General features: G+C 45.1%; 1 protein-coding gene across 1 annotated transcript; it reads right to left on the bottom strand.

The window, feature by feature from the left end:
- Positions 1–498: 498 nt before the first annotated feature.
- On the bottom strand, positions 499–24235 carry LOC135821352 (sialin-like; the record flags this gene model as incomplete). The annotated part of the gene is given in 9 exon segments (XM_065334420.1): positions 499–1265; positions 11576–11805; positions 13965–14097; positions 16035–16111; positions 18465–18597; positions 19082–19218; positions 20648–20770; positions 22957–23044; positions 24135–24235. Coding segments are annotated over 9 exon segments (1241 nt in total), but the record flags the coding sequence as incomplete, so codon positions are not given.
- Positions 24236–26097: the final 1862 nt, after the last annotated feature.

Genomic DNA, 26097 nt, shown 5'->3' with positions numbered 1-26097 from the left:
AATGCGAAGTGTATGGGGAAATGCATGTAGGGCGATAGTGCGGGTTCGAATCCCAGGATATGCCTGAAAAAAAAATAGGAGAAATGAAAAATTTATAACATTCCTATGCTTTTTTTGCAGTCATCAAGGCGGTAGACTGTGTCGTACTACCCTCGATCGTACCTGTCCCGTACCTATCCCGTACCGTACCGTACCATCAAAGACGGCTGGCCACAGTGCATATTCAAATAGGGCTTTCAAATGCAAGATCATAACGTGAAGCAACTTGGAAGAATTAGTATGTATGCGAAGTGTATCGGGGGATGCATGCAGGGCGCGCGATAGTGCGGGTTCGAATCCCAGTTTATGTCTTAAAAAAAAGGAATTTTTTAAAGAATTTATAACATCCCTATGCTTTTTTTTGTCTAGGTCATCAAGGCAAAAAAAGCATAGCGTAGGGCCCTGAGCTTCCAAGCTCTCTCGTTTAGTCAAAAAGCTCCTTGGACGAAAAAGACGAAATTAAATTCCAGACGAATATTTCTGCTTATACAGTATTACTTCTAGAACCTTTTCAGAGCAATCCCGTCAGATTACTGATAATTATTACAGGCAAGTTACCGGTAGTGATATGCAAACCTAGGCACAAGTGCAATACTCCAACAGGCGAAATCTTCACTACAACTTGTACTGGCAAAGGTATACGTTAGATTAAAGTAGTTGTCTTGAGGAGTTGCGTGTTGCAGTATCGTGAAAGTCGCTGCATGCATTTGCTCAAACTGTAGTCTTGTCTGTTGAAAAGCCATGTGTTTACGTGTGAGATCATTATGACTGTTATCATGTCAGGGCCAACACACCTGTAGCTCACAAGCAACACGTGCTATCACGTGCGTGCGTGCGCGTGCACTCACACGTGTCTGCGTAAATGTGAAAGCGTATGCACACACACACACACGTTCACACGTACACACACACACAAACACATGCGCACACGAACACACATACACACATACATACACAGACGCACACACATACACACGTTCACATGTCACCACGCTCACATCCATTTATCAGTCAGTTTTCGTGTCCGTCTTCACGCCTCGCTCTTTGACAACAGCAGCACCAGGAGATTTCTTGCCTGCACCGTCTGAACCGCCAGGGAATATCTCTCCTTCGGACCAAGGCTGACGTTTAACCGATGCTGCAATCACGTAGACTACTGCGGCAGCGAAGAGGAGACCTGACGTTATGAAGAACACTTCACGCCATTCTGCTGCCGTCTTGTTTGGCTGCACGATGAAACAAACAATAAGAAGATCACTTCAGGCACGAGTCCATGAATATACTACGCCCATTGCACATTGCCGAATATGGAATGCATGCGTAATGCTTGTGAGTACGCTGGGATCAGCAATGCGCTGTTCAACACTCCGCACGACCATACACAGGTATGGCCGTGTAGGGTGTTACGTGAGTACGCTGGGATCAGCAATGCACTGTTCAACACCCAGACACGACCATGCCCTGGATACATGAATGCTATTCATTGCTATCATTCATGATATCGTACGGCAAATGTACAGTTCTGGTCCCTTGACATCCAACCCTCATGATGAATAAAGTAGCGCCGTGTTCGATTGCACAGAACAATGAGTATTCAGTGCTAGGACTGTGCAGTGCTAGGGTTGTGTAGTGCTAGGGTTGTGCAGTGCTAGGACTGTGCAATGCTAGGGCTGTGCAGTGCTAGGGTTGTGTAGTGCTAGGGTTGTGTAGTGCTAGGGTTGTGCAGTGCTAGGGTTGCGTAGTGCTAGGACTGTGCAATGCTAGGCTGTGCTATTTTATTCACGAGGTTTGGATTTCCCTGGCCAGTATCTTATCATACAGTGACACATACTACTAGCAGTGTTGAAATCAACACGTCGGCAATAACATACGTGTTGGGGTATGGGTGATATACAACAACAACTCATGCTTACAATCAACACGTCGGCAATAACATACGTGTTGGGGTATGGGTGATATACAACAACAACTCATGCTTACAATCAACACGTCGGCAATAACATACGTGTTGGGGTATGGGTGATATACAACAACAACTCATGCTTACAATCAACACGTCGGCAATATACGTGTTGGGGTATGGGTGATATACAACAACAACTCATGCTTACAATCAACACGTCGGCAATAACATACGTGTTGGGGTATGGGTGATATACAACAACAACTCATGCTTACAATCAACACATCGGCAATAACATACGTGTTGGGGTATGGGTGATATACAACAACAACTCATGCTTACAATCAACTCGTCGGCAATAACATACGTGTTGGGGTATGGGTGATATACAACAACAACTCATGCTTACAATCAACTCGTCGGCAATAACATACGTGTTGGGGTATGGGTGATATACAACAACAACTCATGCTTACAATCAACTCGTCGGCAATAACATACGTGTTGGGGTATGGGTGATATACAACAACAACTCATGCTTACAATCAACTCGTCGGCAATAACATACGTGTTGGGGTATGGGTGATATACAACAACAACTCATGCTTACAATCAACTCGTCGGCAATAACATACGTGTTGGGGTATGGGTGATATACAACAACAACTCATGCTTACAATCAACTCGTCGGCAATAACATACGTGTTGGGGTATGGGTGATATACAACAACAACTCATGCTTACAATCAACTCGTCGGCAATAACATACGTGTTGGGGTATGGGTGATATACAACAACAACTCATGCTTACAATCAACTCGTCGGCAATAACATACGTGCTGGGGTATGGGTGATATACAACAACAACTCATGCTTACAATCAACACATCGGCAATAACATACGTGTTGGGGTATGGGTGATATACAACAACAACTCATGCTTACAATCAACACGTCGGCAATAACATACGTGTTGGGGTATGGGTGATATACAACAACAACTCATGCTTACAATCAACACATCGGCAATAACATACGTGTTGGGGTATGGGTGATATACAACAACAACTCATGCTTACAATCAACTCGTCGGCAATAACATACGTGTTGGGGTATGGGTGATATACAACAACAACTCATGCTTACAATCAACTCGTCGGCAATAACATACGTGTTGGGGTATGGGTGATATACAACAACAACTCATGCTTACAATCAACTCGTCGGCAATAACATACGTGTTGGGGTATGGGTGATATACAACAACAACTCATGCTTACAATCAACTCGTCGGCAATAACATACGTGTTGGGGTATGGGTGATATACAACAACAACTCATGCTTACAATCAACTCGTCGGCAATAACAATATACGTGTTGGGGTATGGGTGATATACAACAACAACTCATGCTTACAATCAACTCGTCGGCAATAACATACGTGTTGGGGTATGGGTGATATACAACAACAACTCATGCTTACAATCAACTCGTCGGCAATAACATACGTGTTGGGGTATGGGTGATATACAACAACAACTCATGCTTACAATCAACTCGTCGGCAATAACATACGTGTTGGGGTATGGGTGATATACAACAACAACTCATGCTTACAATCAACTCGTCGGCAATAACATACGTGTTGGGGTATGGGTGATATACAACAACAACTCATGCTTACAATCAACTCGTCGGCAATAACATACGTGTTGGGGTATGGGTGATATACAACAACAACTCATGCTTACAATCAACTCGTCGGCAATAACATACGTGTTGGGGTATGGGTGATATACAACAACAACTCATGCTTACAATCAACTCGTCGGCAATAACATACGTGCTGGGGTATGGGTGATATACAACAACAACTCATGCTTACAATCAACTCGTCGGCAATAACATACGTGTTGGGGTATGGGTGATATACAACAACAACTCATGCTTACAATCAACTCGTCGGCAATAACATACGTGTTGGGGTATGGGTGATATACAACAACAACTCATGCTTACAATCAACTCGTCGGCAATAACATACGTGTTGGGGTATGGGTGATATACAACAACAACTCATGCTTACAATCAACTCGTCGGCAATAACAATATACGTGTTGGGGTATGGGTGATATACAACAACAACTCATGCTTACAATCAACTCGTCGGCAATAACATACGTGTTGGGGTATGGGTGATATACAACAACAACTCATGCTTACAATCAACTCGTCGGCAATAACATACGTGTTGGGGTATGGGTGATATACAACAACAACTCATGCTTACAATCAACTCGTCGGCAATAACATACGTGTTGGGGTATGGGTGATATACAACAACAACTCATGCTTACAATCAACTCGTCGGCAATAACATACGTGTTGGGGTATGGGTGATATACAACAACAACTCATGCTTACAATCAACTCGTCGGCAATAACATACGTGTTGGGGTATGGGTGATATACAACAACAACTCATGCTTACAATCAACTCGTCGGCAATAACATACGTGTTGGGGTATGGGTGATATACAACAACAACTCATGCTTACAATCAACTGGTCGACAATAACATACGTGTTGGGGTATGGGTGATATACAACAACAACTCATGCTTACAATCAACTCGTCGGCAATAACATACGTGTTGGGGTATGGGTGATATACAACAACAACTCATGCTTACAATCAACTCGTCGGCAATAACATACGTGTTGGGGTATGGGTGATATACAACAACAACTCATGCTTACAATCAACTCGTCGGCAATAACATACGTGTTGGGGTATGGGTGATATACAACAACAACTCATGCTTACAATCAACTCGTCGGCAATAACATACGTGTTGGGGTATGGGTGATATACAACAACAACTCATGCTTACAATCAACTCGTCGGCAATAACATACGTGTTGGGGTATGGGTGATATACAACAACAACTCATGCTTACAATCAACTCGTCGGCAATAACATACGTGTTGGGGTATGGGTGATATACAACAACAACTCATGCTTACAATCAACTCGTCGGCAATAACATACGTGTTGGGGTATGGGTGATATACAACAACAACTCATGCTTACAATCAACTCGTCGGCAATAACATACGTGTTGGGGTATGGGTGATATACAACAACAACTCATGCTTACAATCAACTCGTCGGCAATAACATACGTGTTGGGGTATGGGTGATATACAACAACAACTCATGCTTACAATCAACTCGTCGGCAATACCAATATACGTGTTGGGGTGTGGGTGATATACAACAACAACTCATGCTTACAATCAACTCGTCGGCAATAACAATATACGTGTTGGGGTATGGGTGATATACAACAACAACTCATGCTTACAATCAACACGTCGGCAATAACATACGTGTTGGGGTATGGGTGATATACAACAACAACTCATGCTTACAATCAACACATCGGCAATAAGATACGTGTTGGGGTATGGGTGATATACAACAACAACTCATGCTTACAATCAACTCGTCGGCAATAACATACGTGTTGGGGTATGGGTGATATACAACAACAACTCATGCTTACAATCAACTCGTCGGCAATAACAATATACGTGTTGGGGTATGGGTGATATACAACAACAACTCATGCTTACAATCAACTCGTCGGCAATAACAATATACGTGTTGGGGTATGGGTGATATACAACAACAACTCATGCTTACAATCAACTCGTCGGCAATAACAATATACGTGTTGGGGTATGGGTGATATACAACAACAACTCATGCTTACAATCAACACGTCGGCAATAACATACGTGTTGGGGTATGGGTGATATACAACAACAACTCATGCTTACAATCAACACGTCGGCAATATACGTGTTGGGGTATGGGTGATATACAACAACAACTCATGCTTACAATCAACACGTCGGCAATAACATACGTGCTGGGGTATGGGTGATATACAACAACAACTCATGCTTACAATCAACACGTCGGCAATAACATACGTGTTGGGGTATGGGTGATATACAACAACAACTCATGCTTACAATCAACACGTCGGCAATAACATACGTGTTGGGGTATGGGTGATATACAACAACAACTCATGCTTACAATCAACACGTCGGCAATATACGTGTTGGGGTATGGGTGATATACAACAACAACTCATGCTTACAATCAACACGTCGGCAATAACATACGTGCTGGGGTATGGGTGATATACAACAACAACTCATGCTTACAATCAACACGTCGGCAATAACATACGTGTTGGGGTATGGGTGATATACAACAACAACTCATGCTTACAATCAACACATCGGCAATAACATACGTGTTGGGGTATGGGTGATATACAACAACAACTCATGCTTACAATCAACTCGTCGGCAATAACATACGTGTTGGGGTATGGGTGATATACAACAACAACTCATGCTTACAATCAACTCGTCGGCAATAACAATATACGTGTTGGGGTATGGGTGATATACAACAACAACTCATGCGTACAATCAACTCGTCGGCAATAACAATATACGTGTTGGGGTATGGGTGATATACAACAACAACTCATGCTTACAATCAACTCGTCGGCAATAACAATATACGTGTTGGGGTATGGGTGATATACAACAACAACTCATGCTTACAATCAACTCGTCGGCAATAACATACGTGTTGGGGTATGGGTGATATACAACAACAACTCATGCTTACAATCAACTCGTCGGCAATAACATACGTGTTGGGGTATGGGTGATATACAACAACAACTCATGCTTACAATCAACTCGTCGGCAATAACATACGTGTTGGGGTATGGGTGATATACAACAACAACTCATGCTTACAATCAACTCGTCGGCAATAACATACGTGTTGGGGTATGGGTGATATACAACAACAACTCATGCTTACAATCAACTCGTCGGCAATAACAATATACGTGTTGGGGTATGGGTGATATACAACAACAACTCATGCTTACAATCAACTCGTCGGCAATAACAATATACGTGTTGGGGTATGGGTGATATACAACAACAACTCATGCTTACAATCAACACGTCGGCAATAACATACGTGTTGGGGTATGGGTGATATACAACAACAACTCATGCTTACAATCAACACATCGGCAATAACATACGTGTTGGGGTATGGGTGATATACAACAACAACTCATGCTTACAATCAACTCGTCGGCAATAACATACGTGTTGGGGTATGGGTGATATACAACAACAACTCATGCTTACAATCAACTCGTCGGCAATAACAATATACGTGTTGGGGTATGGGTGATATACAACAACAACTCATGCTTACAATCAACTCGTCGGCAATAACAATATACGTGTTGGGGTATGGGTGATATACAACAACAACTCATGCTTACAATCAACTCGTCGGCAATAACAATATACGTGTTGGGGTATGGGTGATATACAACAACAACTCATGCTTACAATCAACTCGTCGGCAATAACATACGTGTTGGGGTATGGGTGATATACAACAACAACTCATGCTTACAATCAACACATCGGCAATAACATACGTGTTGGGGTATGGGTGATATACAACAACAACTCATGCTTACAATCAACTCGTCGGCAATAACATACGTGTTGGGGTATGGGTGATATACAACAACAACTCATGCTTACAATCAACACGTCGGCAATAACATACGTGTTGGGGTATGGGTGATATACAACAACTCATGCTTACAATCAACACATCGGCAATAACATACGTGTTGGGGTATGGGTGATATACAACAACAACTCATGCTTACAATCAACTCGTCGGCAATAACATACGTGTTGGGGTATGGGTGATATACAACAACAACTCATGCTTACAATCAACTCGTCGGCAATAACAATATACGTGTTGGGGTATGGGTGATATACAACAACAACTCATGCTTACAATCAACTCGTCGGCAATAACAATATACGTGTTGGGGTATGGGTGATATACAACAACAACTCATGCTTACAATCAACTCGTCGGCAATAACAATATACGTGTTGGGGTATGGGTGATATACAACAACAACTCATGCTTACAATCAACTCGTCGGCAATAACATACGTGTTGGGGTATGGGTGATATACAACAACAACTCATGCTTACAATCAACTCGTCGGCAATAACATACGTGTTGGGGTATGGGTGATATACAACAACAACTCATGCTTACAATCAACACATCGGCAATAACATACGTGTTGGGGTATGGGTGATATACAACAACAACTCATGCTTACAATCAACACGTCGGCAATAACATACGTGTTGGGGTATGGGTGATATACAACAACAACTCATGCTTACAATCAACTCGTCGGCAATAACAATATACGTGTTGGGGTATGGGTGATATACAACAACAACTCATGCTTACAATCAACTCGTCGGCAATAACAATATACGTGTTGGGGTATGGGTGATATACAACAACAACTCATGCTTACAATCAACTCGTCGGCAATAACAATATACGTGTTGGGGTATGGGTGATATACAACAACAACTCATGCTTACAATCAACTCGTCGGCAATAACAATATACGTGTTGGGGTATGGGTGATATACAACAACAACTCATGCTTACAATCAACTCGTCGGCAATAACAATATACGTGTTGGGGTATGGGTGATATACAACAACAACTCATGCTTACAATCAACTCGTCGGCAATAACATACGTGTTGGGGTATGGGTGATATACAACAACAACTCATGCTTACAATCAACACATCGGCAATAACATACGTGTTGGGGTATGGGTGATATACAACAACAACTCATGCTTACAATCAACTCGTCGGCAATAACATACGTGTTGGGGTATGGGTGATATACAAGAACAACTCATGCTTACAATCAACACGTCGGCAATAACATACGTGTTGGGGTATGGGTGATATACAACAACTCATGCTTACAATCAACACATCGGCAATAACATACGTGTTGGGGTATGGGTGATATACAACAACAACTCATGCTTACAATCAACTCGTCGGCAATAACATACGTGTTGGGGTATGGGTGATATACAACAACAACTCATGCTTACAATCAACTCGTCGGCAATAACAATATACGTGTTGGGGTATGGGTGATATACAACAACAACTCATGCTTACAATCAACTCGTCGGCAATAACAATATACGTGTTGGGGTATGGGTGATATACAACAACAACTCATGCTTACAATCAACTCGTCGGCAATAACAATATACGTGTTGGGGTATGGGTGATATACAACAACAACTCATGCTTACAATCAACTCGTCGGCAATAACATACGTGTTGGGGTATGGGTGATATACAACAACAACTCATGCTTACAATCAACTCGTCGGCAATAACATACGTGTTGGGGTATGGGTGATATACAACAACAACTCATGCTTACAATCAACACATCGGCAATAACATACGTGTTGGGGTATGGGTGATATACAACAACAACTCATGCTTACAATCAACACGTCGGCAATAACATACGTGTTGGGGTATGGGTGATATACAACAACAACTCATGCTTACAATCAACTCGTCGGCAATAACAATATACGTGTTGGGGTATGGGTGATATACAACAACAACTCATGCTTACAATCAACTCGTCGGCAATAACAATATACGTGTTGGGGTATGGGTGATATACAACAACAACTCATGCTTACAATCAACTCGTCGGCAATAACAATATACGTGTTGGGGTATGGGTGATATACAACAACAACTCATGCTTACAATCAACTCGTCGGCAATAACAATATACGTGTTGGGGTATGGGTGATATACAACAACAACTCATGCTTACAATCAACTCGTCGGCAATAACAATATACGTGTTGGGGTATGGGTGATATACAACAACAACTCATGCTTACAATCAACTCGTCGGCAATAACAATATACGTGTTGGGGTATGGGTGATATACAACAACAACTCATGCTTACAATCAACTCGTCGGCAATAACAATATACGTGTTGGGGTATGGGTGATATACAACAACAACTCATGCTTACAATCAACTCGTCGGCAATAACAATATACGTGTTGGGGTATGGGTGATATACAACAACAACTCATGCTTACAATCAACACGTCGGCAATAACATACGTGTTGGGGTATGGGTGATATACAACAACAACTCATGCTTACAATCAACACGTCGGCAATATACGTGTTGGGGTATGGGTGATATACAACAACAACTCATGCTTACAATCAACACGTCGGCAATAACATACGTGCTGGGGTATGGGTGATATACAACAACAACTCATGCTTACAATCAACACGTCGGCAATAACATACGTGTTGGGGTATGGGTGATATACAACAACAACTCATGCTTACAATCAACACGTCGGCAATAACATACGTGTTGGGGTATGGGTGATATACAACAACAACTCATGCTTACAATCAACACGTCGGCAATATACGTGTTGGGGTATGGGTGATATACAACAACAACTCATGCTTACAATCAACACGTCGGCAATAACATACGTGCTGGGGTATGGGTGATATACAACAGCAACTCATGCTTACAATCAACACGTCGGCAATAACATACGTGTTGGGGTATGGGTGATATACAACAACAACTCATGCTTACAATCAACACGTCGGCAATAACATACGTGTTGGGGTATGGGTGATATACAACAACAACTCATGCTTACAATCAACACGTCGGCAATATACGTGTTGGGGTATGGGTGATATACAACAACAACTCATGCTTACAATCAACACGTCGGCAATAACATACGTGCTGGGGTATGGGTGATATACAACAACAACTCATGCTTACAATCAACACGTCGGCAATATACGTGTTGGGGTATGGGTGATATACAACAACAACTCATGCTTACAATCAACACGTCGGCAATAACATACGTACTGGGGTATGGGTGATATACAACAACAACTCATGCTTACAATCAACACGTCGGCAATATACGTGTTGGGGTATGGGTGATATACAACAACAACTCATGCTTACAATCAACACGTCGGCAATATACGTGTTGGGGTATGGGGAATACCGTATTTCCCCGATTATAGGTCGCACTCGATTATAAGTCGCACCCCCATTTCCAGGTTTGAGCAATACTGTTTTGATATATTGACTTCAGTAGTAAGTCATGCTCGATTGTAAGTCATGCTCGATTGTAAGTCATGCTCGATTGTAAGTCATGCTCGATTGTAAGTCATGCTCGATTGTAAGTCATGCTCGATTGTAAGTCATGCTCGATTGTAAGTCATGCTCGATTGTAAGTCATGCTCGATTGTAAGTCATGCTCGATTGTAAGTCATGCTCGATTGTAAGTCATGCTCGATTGTAAGTCATGCTCGATTGTAAGTCATGCTCGATTGTAAGTCATGCTCAATTGTAAGTCATGCTCAATTGTAAGTCGCACCCCCTTTTTCACCCTTGGTTTTTAGTGTAAAAGGGTGCGACCTATAATCGGGGAAATACGGTGTACAACAACAACAACAACTTCTCCTTCTTACACTATTATCTCTTATTGGCCACTGGCTATCGTGAGAATAAAGATTTGAAACTCATGCTTACAGTTAACACATCGGCAATATACGGTCCTACAATGCCACCGACGGCTCCGAACGAGTTTGTCCAAGCTACGAGCACGCCGGCAAACCTGGGCGACAGGTCGATCATGTTGAGGACGGCGCCGTTGGTGATGAATGACCCGCACGCCGACGAGGCCGTCACCATGGCAACGGCTAGGGACTTGCTCTTGCTGTAGGCTGCGGCCAGCAGGAATCCTGCCATGCCCATGTGACCTAAGAGCAAGGGGGTATAACATACAAGAAAGCAGGTGTCCTGCAATGTCCACTTGACCTAAGGGCAAGGTATGACATTTTGACAAGCAAACAGGTGCTGTATATCACGTATTTTCGGCGCAATTTTAATTTCGGTGACTTCGGTAGACAATCCAGGCACCTAAATTTAAATTACACCTAAAACACACCAGAGTGTGCACTGTACGCGAAGGGTAGGCCGATCACCTAGTCCTACATTACACCTGAAACCTGGCAGATCCCTAGTACTGAAATTACAATTATTTAAATACACCTATGTATAGTAAGCGCCATCCAGTGGAACTCGAGGGCTACATTCCGAGTCTACACTCCGAGGCTCAACCAAATGCTGCATAACAGTCTTGGCCAGGAAAATCCGACCTGGTGAATATTCTGTCGCACGGAGCTACAGTGTATGCAGCCCTAGCATCCACCACACACACACACACACACACACACACACACACACACACACACACACCCACGCACGCACGCACGCGCACGCACGCACACACACGCACGCACAAACACACACACACGCACACACATGCACACACACACACACACACACCACTCTGCTCTGCGCGTCCCAGCGTGGCACTGCTTCACTGTAAGACCAGCAATGTTAATGAACATTTAATTCTAACGATTTAACGAATATAAAAATCCGTTAACATTTAAAGTCATTAGAGAGGTTCCGCACCACGTAAAGTTGAGCAACTTTACGTTAGTGTGTGGGAAAAGCCCGTGAATTCGCGAGTTTGCACTCCACTTACGGAAAGTTGTCTACGTAGAGTACGCAGACAGGGCTCTGATAACGTAGGTGGTCCGTAAGTGGATTGGGATACAAATTTATGACTCTCTCCCTAGGTCGACCCGTCGTACAGTGCCGCTTTCGGAGTTGCCAAGGGCAGCTACTAGTACGTGATTTGAAAACTCCGCATGGTGGAACACAGATGCGCATGCAGCTTACGGAAGACTTTCTGTAGATCGACTACATTTTTTACTAACGTAATTACGTTATGCTGAACCTCTCTAACATGTGCAAAGCGGTACATGTACAGATATTTGCCGGTTTTGAGACAGAATTCATTAGAATTTCACCTCACTAACCCACAAAAATCCGGAGATCGATAACTTAAATTGAAGTTAAAATGTCTGGTCTTACAGTGATGATGAGGTCGTATTTCTCTGCCCAGATCTGTACCATCTGTTTGTCCTTCAGTACGGCCCCCGAGCTGCCGCTTCTGATCTATAAACTCTCTACGGCGTTGTTATGTTGTGATGCCATGTCTGCGTCGATTGTACTCTTTTAAAATAGACCTGATTGAATCGCGTTCTCCACGCAGACTTTTCAATTTCTGGTCTGTGGGTATGTGTAATATTCAAGCAGCTCCTTGTAGTGTATGTGAGACAGTAATAGCAGAGAACATTGCAATGGCCGCTGCAGAGCTTGTTGCGAACAGGAACATGAAACTCAAAATCACAAGAAAGGACGTGGCCTGCTTCCACTGAAAAGGAACATTGGACAAAGGTAAGCTAAACGATGTGCTTGGATTCTTTGTCGTGATCGCAAAGTCAAAGAGCACTGCTCTCGACGGGGACCAAATATTCAAAGACGTCATATTTGAAATTTTTGGCAACGTTTTACGAAAGCTGTAAAGTTCGGCGAACGTGATAATTACCTGGATGAAAAGTTGCACTATAATTATTCCACTACATATAGAGGACAAACGGCAAGAAGGGCAAAACTCGTAGAATCGCAAATCAAGAGAACAAGTTGAATGGACATGTAGTAACTACAAGTTAACGTTGTCAACACAGTAAAACCTGGTTTAAGTGACCACCCCACGGTGCAAGCAAAAGCGGTCGTTAAAGCCAGGTGGTCTTTAGAACCAGGTCCCACAGTGTCTGTCTAGAACTGTCCGTGCATGGAAAAACGGTCGGTAAGAGCAGGTGGTCGGTAAGAGCAGGTGGTCGCTTACACCAGGTTTTACTGTACATGGAAACAATGTGCAGCAACCGTTGAATAAAGTAGCCACACGCCCGTTCAACTTGTTCCCTAGATCGCATAGACAGGCTTTGGCTCAGTTTCTGGAGAAGTTCATTGCCCTGGCAACCGAGCAACCACACGTACTCACTCAAGCATGTGAATATTCGTCGCGTAGCTATTGTGGAAATGTTCCGGTACCAGCAGGGGAACGTGACGACTATGCCAGAGAGAACACCAATACAGAAACCACTCATTGGTGGCAGAGCCGTGTACAGTCCACTCTGCAGAGAATGAGAGAGAGTGAGTGAGAAAGAAAAGAAAGAGAGAGAGAGTGAGCGAAAAAGAAAAGAGATAGAGAGATAGAGAGAGATAGAGAGATAGAGATAGAGAGAGAGAGAGAGAGTGAGAAAGAAAAGAGAGAGCGGGAGAGAGAAAAAGAAAGAGAATGTGTGTGTGTGTGTGTGTATTACCACACACCCCTCGAGTCTCCCCCCCCCCCCTCTTTCTCCCACCCAATTATCTACCCTCTTTCTACCCCTCTTTCTTTTACCACAAATTTCTCCCCTTCTCTCCTCGTTCCCTCATCTTTTTCTCCTACCCCAAGTCCCCTCCCCTTTTTCTTCCCTTGTCCTCCCAGAACAAATCTTCCAAACCCTTTTCTATCGAATAGAGTAATCATTCAATATGCATGTTGTGTCCTGATCCCCGTGCAGACAAGCATCCAACAAGCACCAGTAGCTTGGGGGAAACCCCTGGACGTGATCATGCTAGTGCTACAGAAGTAGATATATTACTACTATGTACAGTACACACACGTTTGTCCTATAATCTCAGTCTCTGGGAATGTGAACATAGTAAAAACATAAAAACCCACATGATTGCATATCTAACAAGAGTACATTATAATTATAGGATTACAGACCCTTTTTTCCCCTCTCCCTTGTCAAAATTCCTTCCGGGAACACCTTCGACAAGCCACTTTGGAGTGTAGTGGTGCGATATGTGAAGAGATGAGATGCAAAACTCGACAAGCTCCGAATATAAGAAAATCAGATTTTCACCTCAGTGAGATCAAAGGTCCAGGGGCACCAACAGACAAAATTTCAAATTCCAAATATGACAAGAGAAGTTTTGAAAACTGGAACCCAAATATGGATTTAGATACAAACCGCACACACTAATGACATGAGTCATTTTTTGGCCATTATTCGAAAAGTGATGAAATGGATTAACCGGGTTTTGCATTCTGGCTCTTCGTGTGCGTATAAAGAAAGTTGATATTCGTACCTATGTTGTAGTAAGTTATTCTATGTACGTGGTGTGTACGTGGTGTGTACGCCGTGTGTACGTGGTGTGTACGTGGTGTGTACGTGGTGTGTACGTGGTGTTGGTGCATGCGCATGTTGCTGTGTGTGTGTGTGTGAAAAGCAGTCTTCGTCTTGAGTTTGTCATGTCTAGTTGTGTTTCGTCGTCGTGTCCATAAACAGTCTTCTAAATGTCATCCATTGCCTAAGTGTGGAGATGACACGGGCGCTGGGAGCAGGTGAATGAGAAAAGTAGAGTTACAACACATATGCGTGGTACTCAAACCTAAGTGTACGACTCTCAGATCAAGCCCCGGTGTTCAGGATGACGGGGAAAGACTTAACACATTACGTCCAAGAGCAACAGCAATGGTAGCCAAACCAGCAAAGCATCACCAGCAGCAACACCAGTACCAGCAGCAGCAACAGCAACAGCACCAGTAGCACCACCACCAGCACCAGTAGCACCAGCAACAGCACCAGTAGCAGCAGCAGCAGCAGCAGCAGCACCAGCACCAGCAGCAGGACCACCACCAGCAGCAGCACCAGGACCACCCCCACCATTAATAACAGCCTGTTCAGTGTAGGCATGGTCTATTGTTCACATCCACGGATAATTCTCAAATTACTGTTTCTTCTGCTGCTACTCTGATTCTCCGTTCAATTTTCCGCATGCTCTTGGATTTTTCAATAAAGTTCTTTGCGTTCCAACACCATCACCAGCACCACCACCGCCACCGCCACCAGCAGCAGCAGCACCATCACTATCACTAGCAGCAGCAGCAGCACCACCGCCACCACCACCACCACCACCGCCAACATCACCACCAACACCAGCAACACCACCAGCACCAGCCAAAGTAGCCGTACCACCATCATAGCTACAACCCCAGTAGCAGTAGTAGTGGACTTACATCCAGAACGTCAAACTTATAAACTTCATGATAGTAGGTTGGAACACAGGTCATCAATGTGAATTGGCCAAAGTCTCCTGGTGACAGTGACAAGCATGCACGCACGCACGCACGCACGCACGCACGCACGCACGCACGCACGCACGCACGCACGCACGCACGCACGCACGCACGCACGCACGCACGCACGCACGCACGCACGCACGCACGCACGCACGCACGCACGCACACACACACACACACACACACACACACACACACACACACACACACATATACACACACACACACACACACACACACACACACGTCCACACGTCCACACACGTATTAACACATACACAAATACACACGTATTAGCACATCCACAAATCACACGTACACACACGTACGCACGCGCGCACACACACACACATACACACACACACACCAAACACACACACACACACACACACACACACACTACTACTACTACTACTATCAATCAGCTACCCCTTGGGGTCACGCCGCCCTCCACTCAGAGAACTGAGCGCAAGGTGAGAGGCAGTGGCGCAAACAAAACAGAAAGTACAGCAAAATGAATTGAAAAAAAGGAAATCAAAACAAGCTGCCATATTGATGGAAAGGGACTCACAAACAGAGGAAGGAAATATCACAAACCAGATGAACAGTCTGCTGTAGGTCCACTATAACATGCAACGACTGAAGAAAGGAACAATATTAATGTGAACATGATGTTCTGTTCAACAATAACGTCTGTACGCGTACTGCTTCGGCCTTCATGCACCAGGAAAGCACAATCTTGAGCTGGAGGGTGGGCACCGAACGTCCCACAAGGGCTCCACAAGACGTACTTTCACGAAACGACGAGGAGTATGCGCAGCAAGCTAACATCACAACACCATCGCCGCACGACGACTGGCCACTCAGGTCCAAACAACACGACAAATTCACAATTCCAGCTATCACCGCGCAGGAATAAATTGTTGCGAGTGTGACCTGTATCCTTTTTCATCCAGGAATCCACTTGTTTTGCCGAACGCCACTGCATTGTTTCAGGCTGGGGATTGATCCGAGGGCTCGCCACGCCACTGCGGAGGATGCGGAAAGGACGCAAGAAGACGGTGACGGCAACAAATTACCCGCCCTGGTCGTCAGCTCACTGAATGCCCTTCCGCGCGAGCGAAACCGGCTGCAAGGCATGAAAAGCCTACTGCCAGTCAATACCCAGGGACGACCCTGACCAGAAGGCCAAGGGCGCCCCGTGGAGGAGGCCAACAAAGAGAAAACCAGGAGCTAACAAATCTGCTTCCTCTCCGCGAAAATTTTTTGCACACACACACACACACACACACATACACACACGTATTAACACATACACAAACACAAACGTATTAACACATACACAAACATACACATACACACACACACACACCAACATGCCAACACAAACAAAAACATACCAACGCTTGTGTTGCATGTTTGCTATTATGTATACTTTTGTTGAATACGAAAAGGACGACTGACGACACATTATCCAGACATTACAACGGGAACAGGTAGGTTGGTGGAACGACATTTATTAGAGACGGGACAAGAGACCAAGACGAACGAAACGACTACATGGTGATTATTGAAGAGTGAGAAAAGAGAGCAAGAGATCAAGTCTGAACGGCAAGATAAAGGGCCTGGGTAGCTATGGCAATTATGGGCGCGCAAGTAGCTACCCAGGCCAACGGAACAAAAGGAGAAAAAAGGTAAGTACGCGAGTGCATGCAGGCCAGCTAGAAAAGGTACGGGAGGAGGTACCTAACACTTTGTATGGAATAGTAGAATAATCGTTTGTTCACTTGAGTGGTATTCGCTAGATTATTCTTTCGTAAAATCCATGGTTCGTTACATCACTGATGCATTCTATATATGGAGTGTGGTAACGTTGATAAACTGACATCCTGCACTCGGAGTCTAAGCCGCAGCGGTGATTCTTCAAACTTTTTTCTGCGTTTTAAAGTGCGGTGCACACTCCGACCCTCCTCGGGAGTTTTCAACTGCACTCACATGTGCATTTACCGAACACTCCACACACTTCATTCCTTCTTTTTTTTTTTAATTTCGGCCAGTCGGCTACTATCATTTCGTCTTCGGGGTTAGACAAGGGGAAGTAGCCATGTAGGGGCGTGAGCCCGCCTTTCGGCACCAGGAGTTGCAGCTCGCTCGACTCAACTCTACTGAGTGAAGATGACCCACACTTTTATCTGGTGAGCTGCGTCGTGGGTATTTTGCAGTCAGATGTTCGACTGAGGGCCTTAAAACATAAAGAAGATGACCGCTCATACCGTATTGAGCAGCAGCTACCATGTTGTACAATCACCGCCAAAGTCACAACATCACAATTCTCCAAGCAGGACCTATGGAGTGTTACCTGCTTACCGGCGCCTATTATCAACGTAATACCCCACATTGGTATGGAGAGCAGGATGGATCTCCATGGCACGGCGGTGCGACGGCGAATACTGGCTGGCAGGAATGCAGTCAGGGGGAACACATCCAGGAAGGTGAATTCCTGCAAAAGGTGCACGCATACACGCATTCATGCACACGCATTCACGCAAGCAAACTTGCGAAAATACAGCATGGCCCGGGAACAGCAATGCTTGCTTTTTAAAATGCACAAAGCAGCGCATTATAAGGTGAATTCCTGCAAAGACATAACTGACATCGTCTTCTACAGGAATAAGCAGCCTGGCTTGAATACGAGACATTACGGTATGCGCCATGCGCATGGATCATGTAAGATATTTGGTGAAGCTGACAAGGTTGTGCATAGCAAAGAGGCTGTGTATGGTATTCGTGTCCAGACTAGGCGGTGACACATCAAAATCCATTGCTAAAATATGATCCCACATTTCTGATGCACGTTGCAGCGTAGTGGAATGTCCTCCCCCCCCCCCCGGTCCAACCAGCACAGCGGAATCTCCCCCCCCCCCCCCCCATCCCGGGTCGATCAGCACAGTTGAATGCCCCCCCCCCCAGGTTTCAACGCTTACCGTAAGATGTTTGCTGTCTGAGGCGGCAATGTCGGTTTCAATCATGACTCTCTCTTCCATTGTTATGTAGGGATGCACAGCAGGACTTTCATAACACAACGTAAACCATAGGATAGTGGCAAGCAGAGACCCGGCACCTGAAACATGCAGCAAACAGAAATTACGGTAGTGGAAAGTCAGTGACGGTCAGGCTCGGCGCCACTCCTGAGGGTTGCTATGGCCACCACCCTTCAAGGACCGGGGATAGTAATGAGAAATGTAGCGGTCCCAAGTTCTCCTATTAAAGTTGACTTCCTCGTATCACCGTGCTTCTTGGCTTCTCACAGTACCTCTTGATTTCAAGCTGCGGAAATGTCTCCGACCGAGCACACTTCCGACATGCCCGGTGCATCCCGCCAGGAACTGCACTCACCTCCCAGCCGAGTGCTCGCTCGCTCGCACGGACAGTAACCTGCCAACCGGAAAACACGAGTCTGTGGGTCACCGAATCTCACTGGAAACAGTTACCCATATTGACTTCATGTAATTAGCACATTGCGCATTGCCAAATATGGAAGGTATGAGTAATGCATGTGAGCACACTGGGATCAGCAATGCACTGTTCAACACCCCAGACAACCATGCCCAGGTGGCTGTGTGGGGTGTTATGTGAGTACACTGGGATCAGCAATGCATTGTTCAACACCCCAGACGACCATGCCCAGGTGGCTGTGTGGGGTGTTATGTGAGTACACTGGGATCAGCAATGCACTGTTCAGCACCCCACACGACCATGCCCAGGTGGCTGTGTGGGGTGTTATGTGAGTACACTGGAATCAGCAATGCACTGTTCAACACCCCACTCGACCATGCCCAGGTGGCTGTGTGTGGGGTGTTATGTGAGTACACTGGGATCAGCAATGCACTGTTCAACACCCCACTCGACCATGCCCAGGTGGCTGTGTGGGGTGTTATGTGAGTACACTGGGATCAGCAATGCACTGTTCAGCACCCCACACGACCATGCCCAGGTGGCTGTGTGGGGTGTTATGTGAGTACACTGGAATCAGCAATGCACTGTTCAACACCCCACTCGACCATGCCCAGGTGGCTGTCTGGGGTGGTATGTGAGTACACTGGGATCAGGAATGCACTGTTCAACACCCCAGACGACCATGCCCAGGTGGCTGTCTGGGGTGTTTATGGTACAAATTATGTCATTGCGCAATGGGCTTATACCGTACTGCCGCACATAGAAGCGCATGCGCTTATGTCCGGACATAAGCGCACTCCCCAGTTATAAGTGCGTGTTCTTATATGTGAACACTATTGGTGAAACACCCGGGAGCTGAATATACCACTAGGCATTGTGTTAACACCATTGTTTAAGACACAGGCAAACCGTTATTGCACATAATTAGAAGCATCATTATTATGTGTTACAACCCGGACATGTTTTAACAGGAAAATATTTTTTTGCAGCAATGTTATGCTTTTGCGCTAATATAAATATGTGAGGAAGCACGGTATGCATGAGTTGAATGTCAGCCAGCATGCATTTCAACTCTGTGTGTTGATGTGTCTCACCAAAGACATAGAAGATGGACGGCCAGTTGTCCCCGGAATAGTGTAGGTAAGATCGATGACCAAACCCATGCGTCACCAGTGCACTACCAGCGGTGAAGACGAGAATGACACCGAAAGACGATCCTGCGGAGAAAGACATGCCGCACCATTCGAAATACCAACGACTTTATCTTCCCGGAAAGAAAAAGGACCAAGGAACGACAGTCAAACCTCGTTAGGACGAACTTCAAGGGAGTGAACAAGTTAGTTTGTCTTAACCGGAGATCTTCTTATTCAGATCTGACCATTAATTGATAACATGCATATACTGTATGATATGAGCTGTTTTTCTGTGAAATTGCATGCTGTGGCACATGTGAAGCACTTACGCATAGCATGAGCCAGCAACAGGTGCAAAGGTAAGTAAAAACTTAAAAGTGCAATGAATTCATGCCGGCATGTCCTCCGATCTGCCTTGAAACATGCTGGCAATTTGTTTTCCCATACAAGAGGCCTCGAATAATTTGGACTTGATTTGATGCCTGACCAATCATAGCATTGGCCCTAGTTCGTACTGATGGAAAATCTGCCTTAGCAGTGTTCATCCTAAAGAGGTTGGACTCTACAAGTTACGCTACACTGTCCACTAACATCACCAGTTACTGGACAATCAGCTCATGCGACTACAGCAAAAACTGGTCTAAGCGGCCGTCTGGTATTACCAACCACCTGCTTTTACTAAGAAAGTGATGGACATCACGCAACTGCATTAGGGGGTTTGTCAACTGACAACCGAGTGTGAATAGCACCTGCTTTTAGCGACCGTTTTTCCATGCACCACCAGTTCTATATAGAAACTGCACCGGATACAGCGATCACCTGATTTGCGCGACCAGCGACCCACTTTTAGTGTACCAAGTGCCATATCTGACCTGCATACAGCGACCAGAGTGAGACCTAGCCAAACGTGTTATCCTGGCTAACAGGTTTGTCAGAAGCAAGGGCGTCTTTGCATGCAGTAAAAAAATTCGACGGGTTCGCGTACCGGGCAGGTCAAGAACAAGGAGTCGTACAACTCCCTGGTCAAGAACCACCTTTCCGCTTCCGTGGGACACCATCACCCCATGATCAGGCGTCAAATGCGGCTCCTAAACAGTGGGGGAGGATAGATCAGATCCACCTACCAGAGGCCAAAGGCCTAAATCCCATTTGCCACATCCATGTTTTACTCATGCCAGGCCACGAGTTCCCAATTAACTGTGGGTCGCAGCACGGTTGGAAAAAATCCTTCCGCTTCCAAGCAGGACTTGAAACTGGTACCTCTCGTTTTTCAATCATGGTCTTAGACCAAGCCACTGTGCCTGCCTGCATGCAGTAAACAGAAGTGATAAGTGACAGTCGATGGTGCACTGCATACACTTGAGTGTGGTGTGAAAACTCATGGGTGCGTTGCCTGCTCCAAAGTGTTCTATGCTCCACTCCTGTCAATATGAGTACAAGCACGTGTACATGTATGTGCACGATCCAGTATGCCGTGAATGTATGGAGCCTGGGTCGCAAGACCACCTGGCTTTAGCCCTTTCACTGCTGGCCTACTTTCTCCCTGCCGCCTAAACTTTCAGCGCACGTACTTTCATTTTGAACCCTGCATGCACGTCGGCGAGCAAAATCTTTCGCCATTTTTGATTTCGTTGATAGATTTCCATGATCTATGGCTTGTTGGAAAGGTCTGAGCCAAACGAAGACTCCCTGGTAGTTCTCAGCTCCATCAGCATGCCAGGGTCACTTCTATGTGCTCTAGAAGACCCCTTACATGTCTCAGAATCGCTAAACAACTTCATAATACATTTTTGTTCGCCATCTCGCTCAAACTAAACCAAACTTCACAATTCAAGCTGCGCTGCAAAGCTGATATCCAAGCGCTTTGTTTGATGCCCCACACGCATGCGCTGTAGCAAAGGGAAAGCCCCTAAAATAAAGCGGGAAAAAACAGTTTTTAGCCACCTGATGCGTCGTTTGCCCCATTACTGCACAGGCACAACATTTAGTCGGTCAATAATTTCGTCCAACTGCAAAGAAAGGGAGTTCGTCCGGTTGTAAATTTCGCCCATGGACAATAAGAGTGTATTGAAAAGCTGGACAAATCGACATTAGTCCGGCATTTTATTTAGTCCAAAAGCTCCTTGGACGAAATTGACGAAATTGAAATCAAGGTATGTATTTCTGCTTATACAGTACTGGAGTTTTCTCCTTCTTTCTGTCAAGAGAGCGACGCAGAACGCTATCTTGCCTATGCTCACATGTCTGTACATGTCTGTACATGTCTGTACCTGATGTTGCTATGGCGGCAATGAGACCCAAGTCCTTCTTGGGTGCCCACTTTCCCATCAGAGCACTGAATCCTGGATATGTAAAGGCCTGGTGTGAGAGAACAACACAACGGAAAACTGGGATACTAGTATGGGTGACTCCTGATATAACCAACACCATTGTGCAGGAGAATTAGTTCTTTATAGGCGAAGTTCGTTATAACAGAAATGCACTCACACTATACAATCAGCAAATCATGACTGACCTACACGTATGCCGCATGACAGTATGACTGCAATTGGTTTACATGCCGCCCGACAAGATTTGGTTCGTGAAAACGAAAACTGTTCGCTGTATAGGTTTTGTATGGGTTGAAACAGGGACATGGGCAATGGTTTGCTACATCACAAAATTTGCTATATGAGAGTTTGTTCCAAGTGGGGTCGATTGTATGTCCACAATAGTGACCACACGTCCAGTTCAACTGTTACGAAGAGATTCTTGTCTCTAAGAAATCAGGAGACAACCATTCGGAAATCTCCGTCTTGGCATTGTCAGAATCAGAACGAGGCCAGGCACACCAAGAGCCTAGTTTCCTGCAATCCTCTACGCCAAAGACCCAACAACACCTACACATCCCCAATACAATCATGCAGATGATCCGGTCATGCATGACACAATGCGGCAAGACCCCTGCAACCCACTTGATCCACCCAGGGAAGCACCCTTTGCTACAAACGATATGACCAAGAGTAGATAAACAAGAGTGTGCAACTCCGGATCTCTCCTGCACAATCTCCCACGGCGGAATTTTTTGTTGACGTCACCCTTTTTCAGAAAAACGCGCTTCTTCCCGCAGAGCAGTGTGAGAGCACGTGCTGGGCACCGACTTTTTCATGTAAAGCCCGGCCAAGTGCACGAGGCAAAACTTTCCAAAAGACTAGCAGCGTGTGGATCGTCGAAAAGATTACGTCAACAAAAAATTCCGCCATGGGCCAACCCATCCGCGCGGATCCGGGAGTTGCACACTCTTGTTTATCTACTCTTGATATGACCCATGCATCTACTTCACCTGGGAAAGTCCCTGCAGTCACATGACTCACCTGGGAAAGTCCCCTGCAGTCACATGACTCACCTGGGAAAGTCCCCTGCAGTCACATGACTCACCTGGGAAAGTCCCTGCAGTGATATGACTCACCTGGGAAAGTCCCTGCAGTACACGCAGCACAATCAGGGCGTCAAAGTTCCATCTAGCAACTAGTGGTGTCAGCAAACACAGGACACTGTTGATGAACATACCTGCACAGAAACAAAATACAACAACACAGAACACAAGTACACATAGACTCAAGATGGTATCTGTCAACACAGAACATGTGACATTCAATTTTTCTCTACAGACTTTTCCCTTTTCAGATATTCAAACTTATTGTATTGGAATTGCGTTGATAGTATTCTGGTGGTTAAGAGATGATCGAACTAATCCATCATATTTGGAGGTTCACAATGTGGTGCACCACTGAAAAAATAATTATTGCTTCTAAGACATCTACTCACAAAAGGTTTTTGTCTTTCCTGAAACAAACATCATTCGTTTGAGGGGAGGGGCGGGAGGGGGTGCGAGCCAAAATCACAAGTCGACAGACTCCCTACATATTTACATGTACATGCATGTAAGTTTCGTTGTCCAGCACAGCAATCTGCGTTCATTTTAAAGGGAGGGGAGGTGTCTGAGTACGAAAGGAACGATGTTCGTTTCGCGGTCAACAAAAAACCTTTTGCGACGGCCCATAAGACATCTACTGGAAAAGCAGAAACTTTGGGCGGTGTAATATTTTCGGTATTGTCCAAAATCGGCGTTTCGGTAGAGGGGAATTTTTGGTAAACCCGTTTTCCAGGTACGTGTACTAGAAAAAAAGGAAATTATCGTGTCCGTTCCCGAAGGGAACTCACGACTGCCGCTAACACCCGGTAAACCCTAGCGGCAGATGCAGCGCCTAACGGTGGGGTGAGTGGATAAGTCTCACGACCTAGTGTACTAGTACTAGTACCGCAATATTCGGTGCGTCTCACTTTAGGTAAAATTGTCGGCACCTAAGTTATTGAAAATTTCGGCTTTTACAGTGCTCACAAAAGGCACAACAGTGTCGACTGCCAAAATTTGAGATGTCACAGTTCAAATTTGATTGGATCAATTAATCACAGACGGAAACCGCCTCTCTGGTCGAATTACAGTTGCAGCACAACTACCCCCCCCCCCCCCCCCCCCCTGTTATGCTACCCATTCAATATCGTGCAAGTGGAAAACTCCTCGATAGGCTACTCGCCTCTGGGTCGTGCCTTAAATACAATCATGTGGGTATAACTGAAAGGCGGCGAGGTTAGAAAAGTTTTAACCCTTTAAGAGCCACTGGAAATTTTCAAAATTCTGCATTTTTTCGTGTTCTTTGGATCATAGCTTCAGTTCTACTCACTCAATCCTCACAATCTAGGGCTTCCTGGAACGGTCTCCACGAGAGGAAGAGAATGAGGTCGATCATGATAGCCAGCACACCGTCTATCCAGCGCTAGATCGCAGCGACAGTACGAAAAATGCCCCAAATGCGTCCAATTGCGTCCCGCTCCAGATATTTCATTTTACTCGATCGTGGAGTTCCAATTTTTTCGCTGTGTACTCTTGACAATATCAACAGTGAAACCCGTGCAAATTCGAGTAAGCCAGCTTGACGAAAAGTCTCAAAATTCTCAATACTAAAGTCGCACTGCGCGCTTTTGAAATTGCCGCGATCGCGGCTCAACTTACGAGTGATTTATCTCAGGAACCGTTGCTCGCAGCGCTTCGCGGATTGTTTCTCCCGACAGGTGAGAGATTTCTCTTCGCCCTGGATATTTCGATCATTGGATTTGAGCGAGACTGGACTGAGTTACGATCTTTTGAAGTTTTGCATTCAAGTATGGGGCGGCTCTTAAAAAGGGTTAAAAGGATGGCAATCAACACAACAGAACAACAAGGACAATCAAGGCTTGCTTGCTGCTACTTCAAATTTCATGCTCACGCAATCATCAGGCGATTGCGTGAGCATGAAATTTGAAGTAGCAGCAAACAAGCCTTGATTGTCCTTGTTGTTCTGTTGTGCATTACGCTCTGCCTTTATGGTGTT

The sequence above is a fragment of the Sycon ciliatum genome, chromosome 7 (genome assembly GCF_964019385.1).
Source record: "Sycon ciliatum chromosome 7, ocSycCili1.1, whole genome shotgun sequence".
NCBI classification, from domain to species: Eukaryota; Metazoa; Porifera; class Calcarea; order Leucosolenida; family Sycettidae; genus Sycon; species Sycon ciliatum.
This window is presented reverse-complemented; position numbering and strand designations above follow the sequence as displayed.